Source organism: Lepidochelys olivacea (assembly GCF_965140295.1).
Source record: "Lepidochelys olivacea isolate rLepOli2 genome assembly, chromosome: 8".
Lineage (NCBI taxonomy): Eukaryota > Metazoa > Chordata > Testudines > Cheloniidae > Lepidochelys > Lepidochelys olivacea.
The window spans coordinates 98,168,092-98,186,721 of NC_140418.1; the positions used below are offsets into that span (position 1 = coordinate 98,168,092).

At 42.2% G+C, this 18,630-nt stretch overlaps 2 protein-coding genes across 8 annotated transcripts in view; both read right to left on the minus strand.

Moving 5' to 3' along the window:
* Positions 1 to 18,630, minus strand: part of OSBPL9 (oxysterol binding protein like 9) — a 142,354-nt gene that overhangs the window by 37,538 nt on the left and 86,186 nt on the right. For 6 of the 7 annotated variants that reach the window (XM_084637620.1, XM_084637616.1, XM_084637615.1 and 3 more), the window contains 3 exons: positions 15,187 to 15,216; positions 7,607 to 7,657; positions 322 to 360 (listed from right to left, as the gene is read on the minus strand). In XM_084637620.1, coding sequence (XP_084493746.1) covers positions 322 to 360; positions 7,607 to 7,657; positions 15,187 to 15,216 — 120 coding nt within the window. The remainder of the gene's footprint in view (positions 1 to 321; positions 361 to 7,606; positions 7,658 to 15,186; positions 15,217 to 18,630) is intronic. The other variant, XM_084637614.1, reaches the window with a different exon arrangement.
* On the minus strand, positions 11,251 to 13,039 carry LOC311525652 (uncharacterized protein; the record flags this gene model as incomplete). The annotated part of the gene is made up of 3 exons (XM_084637954.1): positions 12,842 to 13,039; positions 12,361 to 12,745; positions 11,251 to 11,771 (listed from the first exon to the last, which is right to left on the minus strand). Exons 1-3 carry the CDS (start codon positions 12,917 to 12,919, stop codon positions 11,251 to 11,253), a joined length of 984 nt encoding a protein of 327 aa, XP_084494080.1. The 5' UTR covers positions 12,920 to 13,039.

Sequence of the window (18,630 nt, forward strand, 5' to 3'; positions counted from 1 at the left end):
CTTATTTTTATCCCAACCATTTCCCCTTACATCTGGTTCACATGCAGATTTTAATTTGTTTAATTAAGTTTAAATAAACAAGGATACATTCACAATACGGCCACTTAAAAAGGTAAGTAGAAAACCTGGAAAATATTTTTCCTAATGGTAATGATGGATGGCCAACTGCAGAAGCTAAAGTTTCAACAGATAAAAAAACAAGGTAACTGAAGCAGTGAATAAGAGAAAGAAGGAAGTTTGTTGTAAATGAGTGGAAATTCAGGTCTCTGTTCACATGTTCTGCAGAAATAAAGGGAGATAAAAGATTAGATTTAAACTTACTATAAGTCCATCTGCGTGCTTCTCCTCATTACTTTGGTCCTTAAGGAAAAATGTTAAAAATATTAACACATCAATCTTTTATATTTAATCAGTTATGTATTGTGACAATTATACATACTGTATGTTTCTCTTAGGGATGGTTCAACTTGTTTTTAAAAACCTGAAGTGACTTTTGAAATTAGGACTTAAAAGCGTTTGAAAATCTTACCTATCACAACTACAATACATCATAGTTGTTGCCAGCAGGCTTTTAGCATGGCTTCCCTTACTAGTCCAGGTGAAACTTTTTGCCCAGGTCTATAATATAAAGATGAGTCTCGGGGAAAAAAAAAAAAATCCTGTCCTCACAATCAGGGGAATCACACTAGCAACAGGCACACACACACCATTTTAGCTTGCAGTTCTGCTCCCTATGTGGGTAGGGTTTACCAAAATTATCTAGCAACAAGTATTGTAATATCAGCCAGCACAAGCAGCTAAATTTAGTTTTAACTTTTTAATGTATTGTAAGTCATAGTTTTATTTAGTATAAACCTAAAAAGGCATTTGCAGAATATTAAGTAATAGGGTGCCTTGATTTCAATATCTGACAGTTGGCAATCTCTTACATACTGTTTTTACATACTTAATGATAAGATACTAAGGGCCATGAGTTTCCATTGGTTTTAATTTAAAAAGAAAACAAAAACAAAGAAAAACCAAACCTCAGGCACTTAATATGACCCATTCCTTTGACACAAGAGATTGTTCAGTTTGCTGTTGCCATCTCTTAACATTACGTTTATAATGTTCCCCTCTATTCGACATTGGTGAGGCCTCAACTGGAGTACTGTGTCCAGTTTTGGGCCCCACACTACAAGAAGGATGTGGAAAAATTGGAAAGAGTCCAGCGGAGGGCAACAAAAATGATTAGGGGACTGGAACACATGACTTATGAGGAGAGGCTGAGGGAACTGGGGATGTTCAGCCTACGGAAGAGAAGAATGAGGGAGGATTTGATAGCTGCTTTCAACTACCTGAAAGGGGGTTCCAAAGAGGATGGCTCTAGACTGTTCTCAGTGGAAGCAGATGACAGAACAAGGAGTAATGGTCTCAAGTTGCAGTCAGGGAGATTTAGGTTGGATATTAGGAAAAACTTTTTCACTAGGAGGGTGGTGAAACACTGGAATGCGTTACCTAGGGAGGTGGTGGAATCTCTGTCCTTAGAAGTTTTTAAGGTCAGGCTTGACAAATCCCTGGCTGGGATGATTTAATTGGGGATCGGTCCTGCTTTGAGCAGGGGGTTGGACTAGATGACCTCCTGAGGTCCCTTCCAACCCTGATATTCTAGGATTCTAAAGAAGTAAAATACATAGAATAACCTATACCTCAATAAAACAGCATAGCCAATACCATTAAATGGAGGGGGAAAGATTCTACGAGGCTCGACAGAAGACATTTTGACCAAAAAAAAGCGGGGGTGGGGAAATACAGAAAAAACAAATAAACCTTGTGCAGTAACTGCAGTTCTTCGAGATGTGTCCCCCTGTCAATGTTTCACTTTTTACATGCATGTGCCCTTGTGCCTTTGATTGGAGATTTTTCGTAGCAGTGCCCATTCTGCCCGCACATGCGCCCTACACATCTTCATGCCCTGTTCTGAGGTTATATCAGCCTGGGTGGGCAAGCCACCCTCCGTTCCTTCTCTACAGCAAAGTCCACAGAGGCAGCTCCAAAGCACAGGAGAGGAGGGCGGGTAGTGCAGCACCCACAGGGATACATATCTCTAAGAATTCCAGTTACTGGGCAAGGTGAGTAACCTCTCTTCCTTCAAGTAGTGTCCTTGTGGGTGCTCCACTTTAGGTGATTCCCTAGCAGTAATACTTGAAAGAGGTAGGAGTTTTGGAAGAGTCCATCACTGAAGAAAGAAATGCAATGCCTACTGCCACATCTGATCTTACAGCATGAATTAGGGCACAGCAGTCAGAAAAAGTGTGCACAGAGAATCATGTTACAACCCTGCAGGTTTCAGCAACAGTAATATCTGAGCAGAGCTATCAAAATAGACTAGTAGTGTGCAGTCAATCTTAAGGGAGGTGTAACCTCAGTGAAACCATAACATAACAGGCAATAATACATTCAGAGATCCATTGAAGAAGTCTCTGAGTGGAGACAGGCGCTCCCTTGTACATAACTGCAATAGAAACAAGGAGACTAGGGGCCCAGTAAAAGGCTAACACCCTCTTAACATCTAGTCCAGGGGTAGACAACCTCTGGCATGCATGCCAAAAGTGGCACATGAGCTGATTTTCAGTGGCACTCACACTGCCCAGGGCCTGGCCACCGGTTCGGGAGGCTCTGCATTTTAATTTAATTTTAAATGAAGCTTCTTAACATTTAAAAACCTTATTTACTTTACCTACAAACAATAGTTTAGTTATATATTATAGACTTATAGAAAGTGACCTTCTAAAAATGTTGAAATGTATTACTGGCATGCAAAACCTTAAATTAGAATGAATAAATGAAGACTCGGCACACCACTTCTGAAAGGTTGCCGACCCCGATCTAGTCTATGAAAAGCAGACTCTTGAGCAGACATGCGGCTTAGGAAAAAACCTCGAAGGCGAGTAGTTTGTTTGATATGATTCAGAGGACATCTTACGTAAGAACTTTGGATGAGGTCATAAAGACCTTCGTGGATAACAAAGTAAAGAGAGGATCTGCCACTAAGCCCTCATCTCTCCAACCCTTTGAGTAGAAGTGATAGTCACCAAGAAGGCAGCCTTCATAGATATATACAAGTTGAGAAGTAACTGAGGGTCGTTCGCCCATGCAGCCCTATATAGCCTTGGCACAGGCCACAAGGATGTGTAGGGCGCAGGTTGGGGCAGAACAGGCACTGCTACCAAAAAATCTGCAATCAAAGGCACGGGGGCACATGCGTACCTGAAGTGCAGCACCCACACCGACACTACTAGCAGAAAAAGTCTAAGTTTCTAGCTACTGAGAGCGGGTATGCTTAGTTAATAAAAGCATAATATCTGCTTTCCACATACAAGTGTAGTTATATTACATATTATTGCTAGAACACAAGTTATGTAGATCCATTACACGTGCAAGAAAAAGTGGGGCAATTTCAGTCTTTATTTATACAGAGGGCTCTTCAATCTAGCAGAGAAAGGTATAACATGATCCAGTGGCTGGAAGTTGAAGATAGACAAATTCAGATTAAAATAAGGTGTAAATATTTTTTTTTTTTTTAGAGTAAGAGTAATTAACCACTGGAACAATTTACAGGGAGTCATGGTGGATTCTCCATCACTGGCAATTTCTAAATCAAGATTGGATTTTTTCTAAAAGATCTGCTCTAGGAATTATTTTGGAGAAATTCTATGTCTGTGCTATACAGGAAGTCAGAGAAGGTAACAGGGCTCCTTTCTGGCCTTGGCCCATGAATCTACAAAAAGAAATTAGCCAGATTTTGCCTCTGTGGCTTTGGAAAGAGAATAATGCTGGAATCTCAAATATTTATAGAATAGAGAACTAAATGGAAGCATAATAGTGACATCAATAAGCAGTTTCAGGGCTACCAGTTCAGACACAAGACAATAAACTGTCTTTAAGTAAAGGATAAGAACATGAGAATGACCATACTGGGTCAAACCAATGCTCCATCTAGTTCAGTAACCTGTCTCTCAACAGCAGCCAATGCCAGATGCTTCGGAGGGAATGAACAGAAAATGGCAATTATTGAATGATCCATCCCGTCATCCAATCCCATCTTCTGGCAGGTAGAGGTTTTGGGACACCGGGAGGATGGGGTCGTGTCCCGGACCTCTTGGTTAATAGCCATTAATGGACCTAGCCTCAATATGCAATGCAATGCAGTTGTACAAAAATCCAAGTGCCATGAACAGGACTAATTGCTAACGTTTGTATCAGAAATTAAACCAATTCAAGAGAAGATCTATGTAGCTTTCTAAAGGATTCAGAAGTACTGTGCAGCCACAAACTATATGTACACGTGAAGGGCGTTTAAGATGGCGGAGGCAGGAATTAAAACGGTGAGGGAGGACTTGTAGGGAATATGATATTTTCTCTATGTTCAATTAACTTTTCCCAGTTTGTGTATAAACCGAACATTAAAACAAAAAACTTATCTCTGAATTATTTACAGAAGTCCTAAATGAGTATAAAAAAAGAGTACATGCTGGCAAAACTCAAAATCTACAGTAATTCTCTTATTTTTTTAAATGAGCAACCAGCTAGTTACCGGTGCTAAAGGAAGGACTTGAGGGAACACTGGTCCAATTCAGTAAAGGCAAATACTACATTTGTAAGCTCACTGGGGCACAAACTGTGTAGAACTCTACACCTGTACGGCACTTAGAACAACAGAGCCCCAATCACCATGAGGGTGCTGCTACTTCAGGCTTTTCCACTTACTAAAACTCAAACGTTTGTATCGGTATCAGTTGAAGATTATAGGCCACATCTGTCCTCCTTCCCCATAACCCACCCTGGTCATGAGAGAGATCTGGAAATTTTATATTTAACAGGGACAAAGAGCCAACTCAGTCAAGTTGTGACAGACCTTGAAGAAGATTAGGTTTCAATGCCTCCTAGGGAGAATCTGCATTAGGAAACGTTGCCCATTTTAGCAACTACAGTGCAGCTGCACTTGTGCTATTTACAGTGAAAATTATAGCATAAGCCAGGCATAGACGTTCATCACAATGTCAGCTAACTCTGAACAGGATTCGTTGACATGGGGCTAAATATGCCCGTGCACGCTCTCCACTCGACCTTACACCATTGGCAGCAATGGTACAGCTACACAGGGATGAAAACCAGGTACAAAATTTTGTATGTACTGAACCTATGTGACAATAGCAAACTACCTTAAATTATGCTTTAACAATTTTAGCACACAGTATTTAGTTTTGAAACTAAAGACCAGAAGGGGACATAAAATACTGTTTCTCCAACAGATACCTTAACACTAAAAGCTTACATTTCTTCATAAGGAAACTGGCAAGTCAAGATTTGGACTAAATTTAATCTACAAATAAAACCCCAAGGAATAGGCTTTTCTAGCTCCAGGTTTACATGGAACAAATTTTACATGGCCTTTGAGACAATTACTATAAATCCAATCTGAATTGTAACCATGTTTTTAAATACACAAAAGTTGCATTAACACATTTGATCTATTTTTTAACTTTTAAAATATTGTTATTCCATATAAACATGGCAGTTAATGCAATTTCCCCCCCACACCAATTTCACAGTTTTCCTAAAATTAGTTTGACTGTATTTTGTCTAGTTAGCAATTAAGGACATGCTCACTTTATCTCCTCTACAACAGAAATCAAAGCTGTTCATACATTACCCTTGAAAATGATTTGGAAAAAAAAAAGTTAACTAAGACGACAGTTGAGCATACTGAATTTCACATAAATCCTGAACTGACACTAAATACAGAAGGATCTCATCCTGCGAGGTTCCAAGTGCTCCCAATTCCCAGTGGCATCAATGCATCACAGGATGTACTTGGCACTACAGGATTAAGCCCAGGAGCACTATCTTTGAAAACTTTTTTTAAAATATTTTTAGTCTAGAATACAGCCGATGCTTTCTTAAAAGTATTCAAGAGCTCCATTACAAGTTGGTGTGCTTAGGTTGCCAAGGCCTCAGTCCTGCAAATACTTATGCAGATGCTCAACTCTTTGCAGAACAGGGGCCTGTGTATTATATGCTAGTAGCACGTAAAACAGTAAATTGGACAGTGTTGTAATTAACAATCTAAATAGAGCAAGTAAGTCCCAAAAAACTACAACTTTAAGAAAGAACACTTTAAATACTCAAACAGAATTTAAGAGGCATACCGAACACTTTCCAAAGTGGTGTGGAAAAGCCAGAGTGCATTTCCTGTATTTTATTTTCATATAATATAATTTTCTACTTCAAAAAGGCCCAATGTCAGGTTGGGAATAAAAATGTTTTAAAATTCCTTATCTATGTTAATAAAATATTAAGGTCTTATAAGAACCGTGTTGGATCAGAATTTAGATATTAAAAGGGATTTTTAAAAATATGCTGTTTTCATTCTTGTCCGATCTGTGTGAAGTGCAAAGTAGAGTGCATTTCATTTACTTTTATTTACTTTTCATTTACTTTTATTGCTAATTTCACTTTCTGGGTCCTGCATGACTAATAACACTGCATTAGCCAAACTGCAAGCCCTCTTCACTGTAATACTTTTAATATAGAAGTTGGGTGGCATTTTAAAAGGTTGGGTTTTGTAAAACCTACATTTTGGGCCTAAACTACCTGAAAATACCCTTTCAAGAAATTAATATATTGGGAGGAGGTGTCCTGTTCACTTGTACCCCAAGGCAAGTATAGAGGACAAATAAAGAGTATCCCAGGTTACATGCCACTCAGAAGCAGGTTCAAAGTAACATCAGTGACAGTCAGTAACCCAGGGCTGCAGCAGGTCACCATACATTCTGTTCCTATTGGAAGCAATGCTGGTAATATTACAGTTATTGTGCTATGACACTCTAGCTATCAATTTTATAATTTATAGCGGGTTACTTTGAGTGAATAACCCATCAGGTTCTTCACCAGGGACAGAGAATAAGCTAACACTGGCAGACAAGTAAAAAACCATCATTGCTACCATCCTGCTTCTTACCAGACATGAAAATCTGAACTCACCACAAGATCATCTTAACTGTACCTCCTTGATCTGCTGGCTACATTGCCTTATTACTTTTATTAATGCATTCTGAGAATCAACTCAGAAACAGGAAGCAAACTTTGTTATAAAAGCCAAGCGTGACTTTTCTTGTTTTATCTACTCAAGGAACCTTAAAAGTGTTCAAACTTAGGAAGTGCTTTCTTCTTACAACATAATAGACTTTACCCACATATCTAAGAACATTTGCAAGTTATTACAAAATGAAACTGTTACATCTAAAAGCTTCAAAATAAATAACAGTTTATAATTTTATAAGTATGATTTATTGGCAAAAAGCAAAAAGACTAGAGTAATGTCTAGTTTTGAGTATGAACTTCACACACATTTATTTCCTATAGAACTCTCTAATACAGTAACAAAAGTTAAAATCAGACAGCACCGTGAACCAATTCATCACAATCATATTTTAAAATATAACCAGAATTGTTTCAAAAGAGTGTTGACTTATATTTTAAGCAAATGTAAAAAAGAGAATACAAGTTTTCACAATTGTGAGAGTATCTTACAATTTAAAGTTCAGGATAGCAGTATACTTACTTTAGCAATCTGCAGCAACACAATGCAGTGTTTTATTGATTCTACCATACTCTAGGAGAAAGAAATAAAACATTTAATATCTTTCTCTCACAAATGCGGTAAAATACAAGCTATTATCAAAAATGTATTGATCATGATGAACATTAACTAAAAGATTTTGGCTAAGGAGTTAAGAAGGGCCACTCATGGCTGGTAGAGTCCCAATCTATTGTTCTCCTTTTCCTATTTACAACAGAACATGCAAAAAAAACGTGTCAATATGGCATGTTGAAAGAAACTATACAAGCAACATATAACACAACACAAGAGCAAGAGTGAAGGGAAACCAATTTAAAACTTAAGAGAAACAATTTATGAATAAGCCTCCATGTAAATGTCATACCAATGCAGGTAAAAAACCACCACAACCAAGATATCCCCTAATCCAAAGCCATAACTTAAATTATAGAGACAGAGAAGATTAAGTTAAGAGGGCAAGGAAGGGAGGGAAAAGAGAAAGGAGGAGCAAGTTCTAGATAATGAGCAAATCACGCAAGTTCTGATATTTTTAAGGAAATTCTGAGAGACAGGAACAGGAGAGGAGCAGACTGTACCAGAGAGGGAGTCAAACCTGGAGAGCAAGGTGAAAGAAGTGGGTTTGAAGGAGTGTGAAGAAACTTATCACAGAAAACAGGGCTGTTGTCTGTATTGTAGAGAGCAGCATGTTAAAATGGCAGGAAGGTGAGACGGGGGAGGAGATGAGGATAATACAGATTGGCAGTGGGGAGTGATGGGAGAGTGTGTGTGTGTGTGTGCAGGTTTCAGAGTAACAGCTTTGTTCGGGTACGTCTACACTACGGAATCAGGTCGAATTTATAGAAGTCGGTTTTTTAGAAATCGGTTTTATATATTCGAGTGTGTGTGTCCCCACAGAAAATGCTCTAAGTGCATTAAGTGCATTAACTCAGCGGAGTACTTCCACAGTACCGAGGCTAGAGTCGACTTCCGGAGCATTGCACTGTGGATAGCTATCCCACAGTTCCCGCAGTCTCCGCTGCCCATTGGAATTCTGGGTTGAGATCCCAATGCCTGATGGGGCTAAAACATTGTCGCGGGTGGTTTTGAGTACATATCATCAGGCCCCACTTCCCTCCCTCCCTCCGTGAAAGCAAGGGCAGACAATCGTTTCGCGCCTTTTTTCCTGAGTTACCTGTGCAGACGCCATACCACGGCAAGCATGGAGCCCGCTCAGGTAACCGTCACCGTATGTCTCCTGGGTGCTGGCAGACACGGTACGGCATTGCTACACAGTAGCAGCAACCCATTACCTTCTGGCAGCAGACGGTGCAGTACAACTGGTAGCCGTCCTCGTCGTGTCAGAGGTGCTCCTGGCCACATCGGCTGGGAGCGCCTGGGCAGACATGGGCGCAGGGACTAAATTTGGAGTGACTTGACCAGGTCATTCTCTTTAGTCCTGCAGTCAGTCCTATTGAACCGTCTTATGGTGAGCAGGCAGGCGATATGGATTGCTAGCAGTCGTACTGTACCATCTTCTGCCAGGCAGGCAAGAGATGAGGATGGCTAGCAGTCGTATTGTACCATCTTCTGCTGGGCAGGCAAGAAATGACGATGGCTAGCAGTTGTACTGTACCATCTTCTGCCGAGCAGCCATGAGATGTGGATGGCATGCAGTCCTTCTGCACCGTCTGTTGCCAGCCAAAGATGTAAAAGACAGATGGAGTGGATCAAAACAAGAAATAGACCAGATTTGTTTTGTACTCATTTGCTTCCCCCCCTCCCCTGTCTAGAGGACTCATTCCTCTAGGTCACACTGCAGTCACTCACAGAGAAGGTGCAGCGAGGTAAATCTAGCCATGTATCAATCAGAGGCCAGGCTAACCTCCTTGTTCCAATAAGAACAATAACTTAGGTGCACCATTTCTTATTGGAACCCTCCATGAAGTCCTGCCTGAAATACTCCTTGATGTAAAGCCACCCCCTTTGTTGATTTGAGCTCCCTGAAGCCAACCCTGTAAGCCGTGTCATTAGTCGCCCCTCCCTCCGTCAGAGCAACGGCAGACAATCATTCCGTGCCTTTTTTCTGTGCGGACGCCATACCAAGGCAAGCATGGAGGCCGCTCAGCTCACTTTGGCAATTAGGAGCACATTAAACACCACATGCATTATCCAGCAGTATATGCAGCACCAGAACCTGGCAGAGCGATACCGGGCGAGGAGGCGACGTCAACGCGGTCACGTGAGTGATCAGGACATGGACACATTTCTCTGAAAGCATGGGCCCTGCCAATGCATGCATCATGGTGCTAAAGGGGCAGGTTCATGCGGCGGAACGCCGATTCTGGGCCCGGGAAACAAGCACAGACTGGTGGGACCGCATAGTGTTGCGGGTCTGGGACGATTACCAATGGCTGCAAAACTTTCGCATGCGTAAGGGCACTTTCATGGAACTTTGTGACTTGCTTTCCCCTGCCCTGAGGCGCATGAATACCAAGATGAGAGCAGCCCTCACAGTTGAGAAGCGAGTGGCGATAGCCCTGTGGAAGCTTGCAACGCCAGACAGCTACCGGTCAGTTGGGAATCAATTTGGAGTGGGCAAATCTACTGTTGGGGCTGCTGTGATGCAAGCAGCCAACGAAATCAAAGATCTGCCGATATCAAGGGTAGTGACCCTGGGAAATGTGCAGGTCATAGTGGATGGCTTTGCTGCAATGGGATTCCCTAACTGGGGTGGGGCCATAGACGGAACCCATATCCCTATCTTGGCACCGGAGCACCAAGCCGGCGAGTACATAAACCGCAAGGGGTACTTTTCAATAGTGCTGCAAGCTCTGGTGGATCACAAGGGACGTTTCACCAACATCAACGTGGGATGGCCGGGAAAGGTACATGACGTTCGCATCTTCAGGAACTCTGGTCTGTTTCAAAAGCTGCAGGAAGGGACTTTATTCCCAGACCAGAAAATAACCGTTGGGGATGTTGAAATGCCTATATGTATCCTTGGGAACCCAGCCTACCCCTTAATGCCATGGCTCATGAAGCCGTACACAGGCAGCCTGGACAGCAGTCAGGAGCTGTTCAACTACAGGCTGAGCAAGTGCAGAATGGTGGTAGAATGTGCATTTGGACGTTTAAAGGCGCGCTGGCGCAGTTTACTGACTCGCTTAGACCTCAGGGAAACCAATATTCCCACTGTTATTACTGCTTGCTGTGTGCTCCACAATATCTGTGAGAGTAAGAGGGAGACATTTATGGCAGGGTGGGAGGTTGAGGCAAATCGCCTGGCTGCTGGTTACGTGCAGCCAGACACCAGGGCGGTTAGAAGAGCACAGGAGGGCGCGGTATGCATCAGAGAAGCTTTAAAAACCAGTTTCATGACTGGCCAGGCTACGGTGTGAAAGTTCTGTTTGTTTCTCCTTGATGAAACCCCCCCGCCCCTTGGTTCACTCTACTTCCCTGTAAGCTAACCACCCTCCCCTCCTCCCTTCGATCACTGCTTGCAGAGGCAATAAAGTCATTGTTGCTTCACATTCATGCATTCTTTATTCATTCATCACACAAATAGGGGGATGACTACCAAGCTAGCCCAGGAGGGGTGGTGGAGGAGGGAAGGAAAATGCCACACAGCACTTTAAAAGTTTACAACTTTAAAATTTATTGAATGCCAGCCTTCTTTTTTTTGGGCAATCCTCTGTGGCGGAGTGGCTGGTTGGCCGGTGGCCCCCGCACCGTGTTCTTGGGTGTCTGGGTGTGGAGGCTATGGAACTTGGGGAGGAGGGCGGTTGGTTACACAGGGGCTGTAGTGGCAGTCTGTGCTCCAGCTGCCTTTGCTGCAGCTCAACCATACACTGGAGCATTCTGGTTTGGTCCTGCAGCAGCCTCAGCATTGAATCCTGCCTCCTCTCATCACGCTGCCGCCACATTTGAGCTTCAGCCCTGTCTTCAGCCCACCACTTACTCTCTTCAGCCCGCCACCTCTCCTCCCGGTCATTTTGTGCTTTCCTGCACTCTGACATTATTTGCCTCCACGCATTCGTCTGTGCTCTGTCAGTGTGGGAGGACAGCATGAGCTCGGAGAACATTTCATCTCGAGTGCGTTTTTTTTTCTTTCTAAGCTTCACTAGCCTCTGGGAAGGAGAAGATCCTGTGATCATTGAAACACATCCAGCTGGTGGAGAAAAAAAAAGGGACAGCGGTATTTAAAAACACACATTTTATAGAACAGTGGCTACACTCTTTCAGGGTAAACCTTGCTGTTAACATTACATACATAGCACATGTGCTTTCGTTACAAGGTCGCATTTTGCCTCCCCCCTACCGCGTGGCTACCCCCTCAACCCTCCCCCCTCCCCGTGGCTAACAGCGGGGAACATTTCTGTTTCGCCACAGGCTAACAGCCCAGCAGGAATGGGCTCCTCTGAGTGTCCCCTGAAGAAAAGCACTCTATTTCAACCAGGTGACCATGAATTATATCTCACTCTCCTGAGGATAACACAGAGAGATAAAGAACGGATGTTGTTTGAACGCCAGCAAACATACACTGCAATGATTTGTTGTACAATGATTCCCGAGTACGTGTTACTGGCCTGGAGTAGTAAAGTGTCCTACCATGAAGGACGCAATAAGGCTGCCCGCCCCAGAAACCTTTTGCAAAGGCTTTGGGAGTACATCCAGGAGAGCCGCGAATGCCAGGGCAAAGTAATCCTTTCACATGCTTGCTTTTAAACCAGATATAGTATTTTAAAAGGTACACTCACCGGAGGTCCCTTCTCCGCCTGCTGGCTCCAGGAGGCAGCCTTGGGTGGGTTCGGGGGGTACTGGCTCCAGGTCCAGGGTGAGAAACAGTTCCTGGCTGTCGGGAAAACCGGTTTCTCCGCTTGTTTGCTGTGAGCTATCTTCTTCGTCCCCAAAACCTGCTTCCGTATTGCCTCCATCTCTATTGAAGGAGTCAAACAACACGGCTGGGGTAGTGGTGGCTGAACCCCCTAAAATGGCATGCAGCTCATCATAGAAGCAGCATGTTTGGGGCTGTGACCCGGAGCGGCCGTTCGTCTCTCTGGTTTTCTGGTAGGCTTGCCTCAGCTCCTTCAGTTTCACACGGCACTGCTTCGGGTCCCTGTTATGGCCTCTGTCCTTCATGCCCTGGGAGATTTTGACAAAGGTTTTGGCATTTCAAAAACTGGAACAGAGTTCTGATAGCATGGATTCCTCTCCCCATACAGCGATCAGATCTCGTACCTCCCGTTCGGTCCATGCTGGAGCTCTTTTGCGATTCTGGGACTCCATTGTGGTCACCTCTGCTGATGAGCTCTGCATGGTCACCTGCAGCTTGCCACGCTGGCCAAACAGGAAATGAGATTCAAAAGTTCGCGGTTCTTTTCCTGTCTACCTGGCCAGTGCATCTGAGTTGAGAGTGCTGTCCAGAGCGGTCACAATGGAGCAATCTGGGATAGCTCCCGGAGGCCAATACTGTCGAATTGTGTCCACAGTACCCCAAATTCGAGCCGGCAAGGCCGATTTAAGCACTAATCCACTTGTCAGGGGTGGAGTAAGGAAATCTATTTTAAGAGCCCTTTAAGTCGAAATAAAGGGCTTCATCGTGTGGACGGGTGCAGGTTTACATCGATTTAATGCTGCTAAATTTGACCTAAAGTCCTAGTGTAAACCAGGGCTCAGTCTGTATTCGCAAAAAGAAAAGGAGTACTTGTGGCACCTTAGAGACTAACCAATTTATTTGAGCATAAGCTTTCATGAGCTACAGCTCACTTCATCGGATGCATACTGTGGAAAATACAGCAGATGTTTTTATACACACAAACCATGAAAAATGGGTGTTTATCACTACAAAAGGTTTTCTCTCCCCCCACCCTGCTCTCCTGCTGGTAATAGCTTATGTGTGTGCAGTATCAAAGTTCAAATGTCATCTTATGAGCCAGTGTATAGATCTGTGGAAGAGGGATTTTGACATGATCTCAAAGGGGATATGGGGAGGGAGCAGAACACAATTTTAACTGCTAAACCTTGGGTATACTGAACACAGGAGAGTCAGGGAGACTGGGGAAGGGGTGAACCAGTGATTCAACAGCAGGGATATAGAGAGGGGGACAGACTTCAGAAACTTTAATAGAAACAGAAACAAGATTTGCTGAAAGCCTGGATATGATATGAGAAGTGGAAAGGGAGGAAATGAAAGATAACCCCACAGCTTGACAATCAGAGAGGGTGGGAATATTGATAAGGAGACAAGCAGGAAGAGATGCCCAGAAAAAGTAGGAAGAGGTTAGGAACAGACAGGTACATTTGAGTGTCGGAAGAGTCACAAAAAGAAAAGGAGTACTTGTGGCACCTTAGAGACTAACCAATGTATTTGAGCATAAGCTTTCGTGAGCTACAGCTCACTGCATCCGATGAAGTGAGCTGTAGCTCACGAAAGCTTATGCTCAAATACATTGGTTAGTCTCTAAGGTGCCACAAGTACTCCTTTTCTTTTTGCGAATACAGACTAACACGGCTGTTACTCTGAGAAGAGTCACAATGAGAGATCACTATGCACAAAATAAAAAACTATTTTCCCTTGTTTATTTCCCTTCCTACTGTCCTAGTAAATTGCTGGAAATGGCCCACCTTGATTACGACCACAAAAGGTGTCTTCCCCCTCCCCACAGTAATAGCTCACCTTTCCTGATCACTCTTGTTACAGTCTGTATGGCAACACCCATTGTTTCATGTTTTGTGTGTATACAAAATCTCCCAACTATATTTTCCACTGTATGCATCCGATGAAGTGAGCTGTAGCTCACGAAAGCTTACGCTCTAATAAATTTGTTAGTCTCTAAGGTGCCACAAGTCCTCCTTTTCTTTTTATGAATAGCTGAGTTTACCTGGGGTAAGTGCAAGAGGAAAACAGGAGGGATAATAAGGATAGACCCACAGAGAACAACACAACAGGAAGAAGGAAGACAACCTAACAATGGTATCTCTGAATGAAGTGTCAGCAAGGTTGGAGGAAAACCACAAAAGGATCACATGAAAAAGCCCAAGAAAGATCTGGAGAAGTGGGTTCTCAATGGCATGAAAGTTAAACAGAGATACCCTTACTGGCCCTTTTTAGAAAAAGACAAACACTTGCTAACAAAACACTAGTGCTGGTCACACAGTTTCTGATGGAATGTTCTTCCCCTGGAAAACACTGTTCTTTCAATTCAACCTTTTTTTAATGGACAGTCTCAATTTTCTGTTTCTAAGTGACATTTTGTTTCAAGTTTTTAGTTTTACTATAAAAATATCAAAAAGTCAAAATCTGAATGAAACTTTTAAAATGTCCTGAAACAAAAATTTTCCAAATGTTTGTTTTCAGGAAATGTTTAACATTTTTTCTTCCATTCTGAAATGGAATCTAAGGTTTCAAAATTGTGAAACTCCCCACGAAACAAAATATCTGGTTCCTGCACAGCTGTAAAAGCAGCAAATTCCTTTTCTGCTGTCATACTTTTTAGAACTTTAAAGATTTAAACAGGATGAAATATAAGACTTTTCGCTGTGAAGTCTATATATAATAGATGCAAAAGTTAAAAGAAACTTACATTGGTTGTTTCTTTGAGATTTTCTATTTTCTGTGAAAACAAAACAAATATTTTTAATAATGTAGCTAAAACAAGAATTATAGCCCCCAGTTTCACCCTTATTACATATTGGACTAGAACACTACAAGTTTTAAATACCTAAAGAATTAAACAAAATATGTTAACTTCTGTATGTGTAGACATGTACGAAAAAAAGCATATTATTTGTAATGTACTAGAGAAAATCATATTAAGAACTAAACCAGCAACATGATCAGGTGAGAGCCATCCAAGCACTATACATCCACCATTCACAGTAATTCCTCAGTCTTAATGCTCAGCTGACAAGACTTATTCACTGAAATACGTGATACTGAAAATTTTAACCTGAAAGGGCATTGTTATGTAGCCTATAGGTATAGGTACTGGCTCCAGGTAAAGCATAGGTATAAGGTAAAATATATGTATAAGTTACAGCTGTAATGCAAGAAAGCCTGTAAGACTATAGCTTAACGCAGTGATATTCAGACCTCAGTGGTTCAGGACCCAAATTAGCGATCAACATTACTCAAAAGAGCCACAGGAGTGTGATTCATTGTTTCATTTACCCGCCAGTACTATATATTCGTTAGGGCTGTCAATTATTCTCAGTTAACTCAAGAACTTAACAACCTCAGCCTGGACCAGTCCACACAAGAGATCCACTTCCTGGACACACGGTGCTAATAAGCGATGGTCACATAAACACCACCCTATACCGGAAACCTACTGACCGCTATGCCTACCTACATGCCTCCAGCTCTCATCCAGGACACACCATATGATCCACTGTCTACAGCCAAACTCTACGATACAACCGCATTTGCTCCAACCCCTCAGACAGAGACAAACACCTACAAGATCTCTATCAAGCGTTCTTACAACTACAATACCCACCTGCTGAAGTGAAGAAACAGATGGACAGAGCCAAAAGAGTACCCAGAAGTTACCTACTACTGGACAGGCCCAACAAAGAAAATAACAGAACGCCACTAGCCGTCACCTTCAGCCCCCAATTAAAACCTCTCCAATGCATCATCAAGGATCTACAACCCATCCTGAAGGACGACCCATCACTCTCACGGATCTTGGGAGACAGGCCAGTCCTTGCTTCCAGACAGCCCCCAAACCTGAAGCAAATACTCACCAGCAACCACACACCACACAACAGAACCACTAACCCAGGAACATACTCCTTGCAACAAAGCCTGTTGTCAACTCTGTCCACCTATCTATTCAGGGGACACCATCACAGGGCCTAATCACATCAGAGGCTCGTTCACCTGCACATCTACCAACGTGATATATGCCATCACGTGCCAGCAATGCCCCTCTGCCATGTACATTGGTCAAACTGGACAGTCTCTACGTAAAAGAATAAATGGACACAAATCAGACGTCAAGAATTATAACATTCAAAAACCAGTTGGAGAACGCTTCCACCTCTCTGGTCACTCGATTACAGACCTAAAAATGGTAATTCTTCAACAAAAACACTTCAAAAACAGAGTCCAACGAGAGACTGCTGAATTGGAATTAATTTGCAAACTGGATACAATTAACTTAGGCTTGAATAGAGACTGGGAGTGGATGGGTCATTACACAAAGTAAAACTATTTCCCCATGTTTATTCCCTCCCCCTCCCCACCCCATTCCTCACACTTTCTTGTCAACTACTGGAAATGGCCCACCTTGATTATCACTACAACCCCCCCCCCCTCCTGCTGGTAACAGCTCACCTTACCTGATCACTCTCATTACAGTGTGTATGGTAACACCCATTGTTTCATGTTCTCTATGTATATAAATCTCCCCGATTGTATTTTCCACTGCATGCATCCGATGAAGTGAGCTGTAGCTCATGAAAGCTTATGCTCAAATAAATTCGTTGGTCTCTAAGGTGCCACAAGTACTCCTTTTCTTAAAGCAAATTAACTAAATTAAAAAATAGTCACAATTAACTGCAGTTTTAATCACACTGTTAAAGACTAGAATACCAATTTAAATTGATTATAAATATTTTTGGATGTTTTTCTACATTTTCAAATGACACTTTCAAACTGATTTCAATTACAACCTAGAATACAAAATGTACAGTTCTCTCTTTATATTTTTCATTACAAATATTGCACTGTAAAAAAAAGATTACAGTATTTTTCAATTCACCTCATACAAGTACTGTAGTACAATTTCTTTATCATGAAAGTGCAACTTACAAATGTAGATTTTTATTTTACATAACTACACTCAAACAAAACAATGTAAAACTTTAGAGCCTACAAGTCCACTCAATCCTACTTGTTCTGCCAATCATTAAGACAAACAAGTTTGTTTACATTTACGGGAGAGAATACTGCCCTCTTATTTACGTCACCTGAAAGTGAGACCAGGAGTTTGCATGACACTGTTGTAGCCGGCATAGCAAGGTAATTATGTGTCAGACATGCTAAACTTTGGTATGCCCCTTCATGCTTCGACTTTTTCATTTTTTACTGTGCAAATATTTGTAACAAGAAATATGAGCACTGTACACTTTGTATTGTGTTGTAAGTGAAATCAATATTTGAAAATGTTGAAAAACACACAAAAATATTTACATTAAATTTAAATTGGCATTTTATTATTCTTTAACAATGTGATTAAACCTGTGATTAACCACAACTTCTTTTAATCTCGCAATTAATTGCGATTTTAAAAAAATTGTTTGACAGCTATAATATTCATATTTAAACAGTATGATGGGGGATTTTATAATTCTCACAGCAAAATGAGTATTATTTTATCAACTACAATTGGTTAATAACTAAATCACACAGTGTTTTAATACCATGTGCTACAAGGAGCCGCAGGACACACATTAAAGAGTCACTTGCAGCTCGCAAGACTCAGATTTTTCCCTTAGTAGCGTCTGTAGGGTCGGCCTGGGCGCCCCATGGAATTGCGCCTTCATCGCGCCCAATATAGGGCCCTGCCAACCCACCACTCCCTCAGTTCCTTCTTGCCGGCTACTCCGACAGAGGGGCAGGAGTGAGAGTATTGGAATGGACATGAACACCACATCTCGAAAAACAACAGTTATGAGAAGGTGAGTATCCGTTTTTTCTTCGAGTGCCTGTTCATGTCAATTCCAATCAGGTGATTGACAAGCCAAATTCTGGAGGTCTGGGCGGAGCTGTCCACTGATTGGAGCACTGCTCTTCCAAAGGCCGCATCATCTCTGGCTTGCTGGATAATCGCATAGTGCATGGTGGAAGTGTGTATGGAGAACCACTTTGCTGCTCTGCAGATTTCCTGGGTGGGAACCTGTGCCAGGAATGCTATTGAAGAGGCCTAAACCCTGGTGGAGTGCACAATGATCGAAGGAGCGGGCACCTTTGCCAAGTTGTTGCACTCCCAAATGCATGACGTGATCCATGACGAGATACG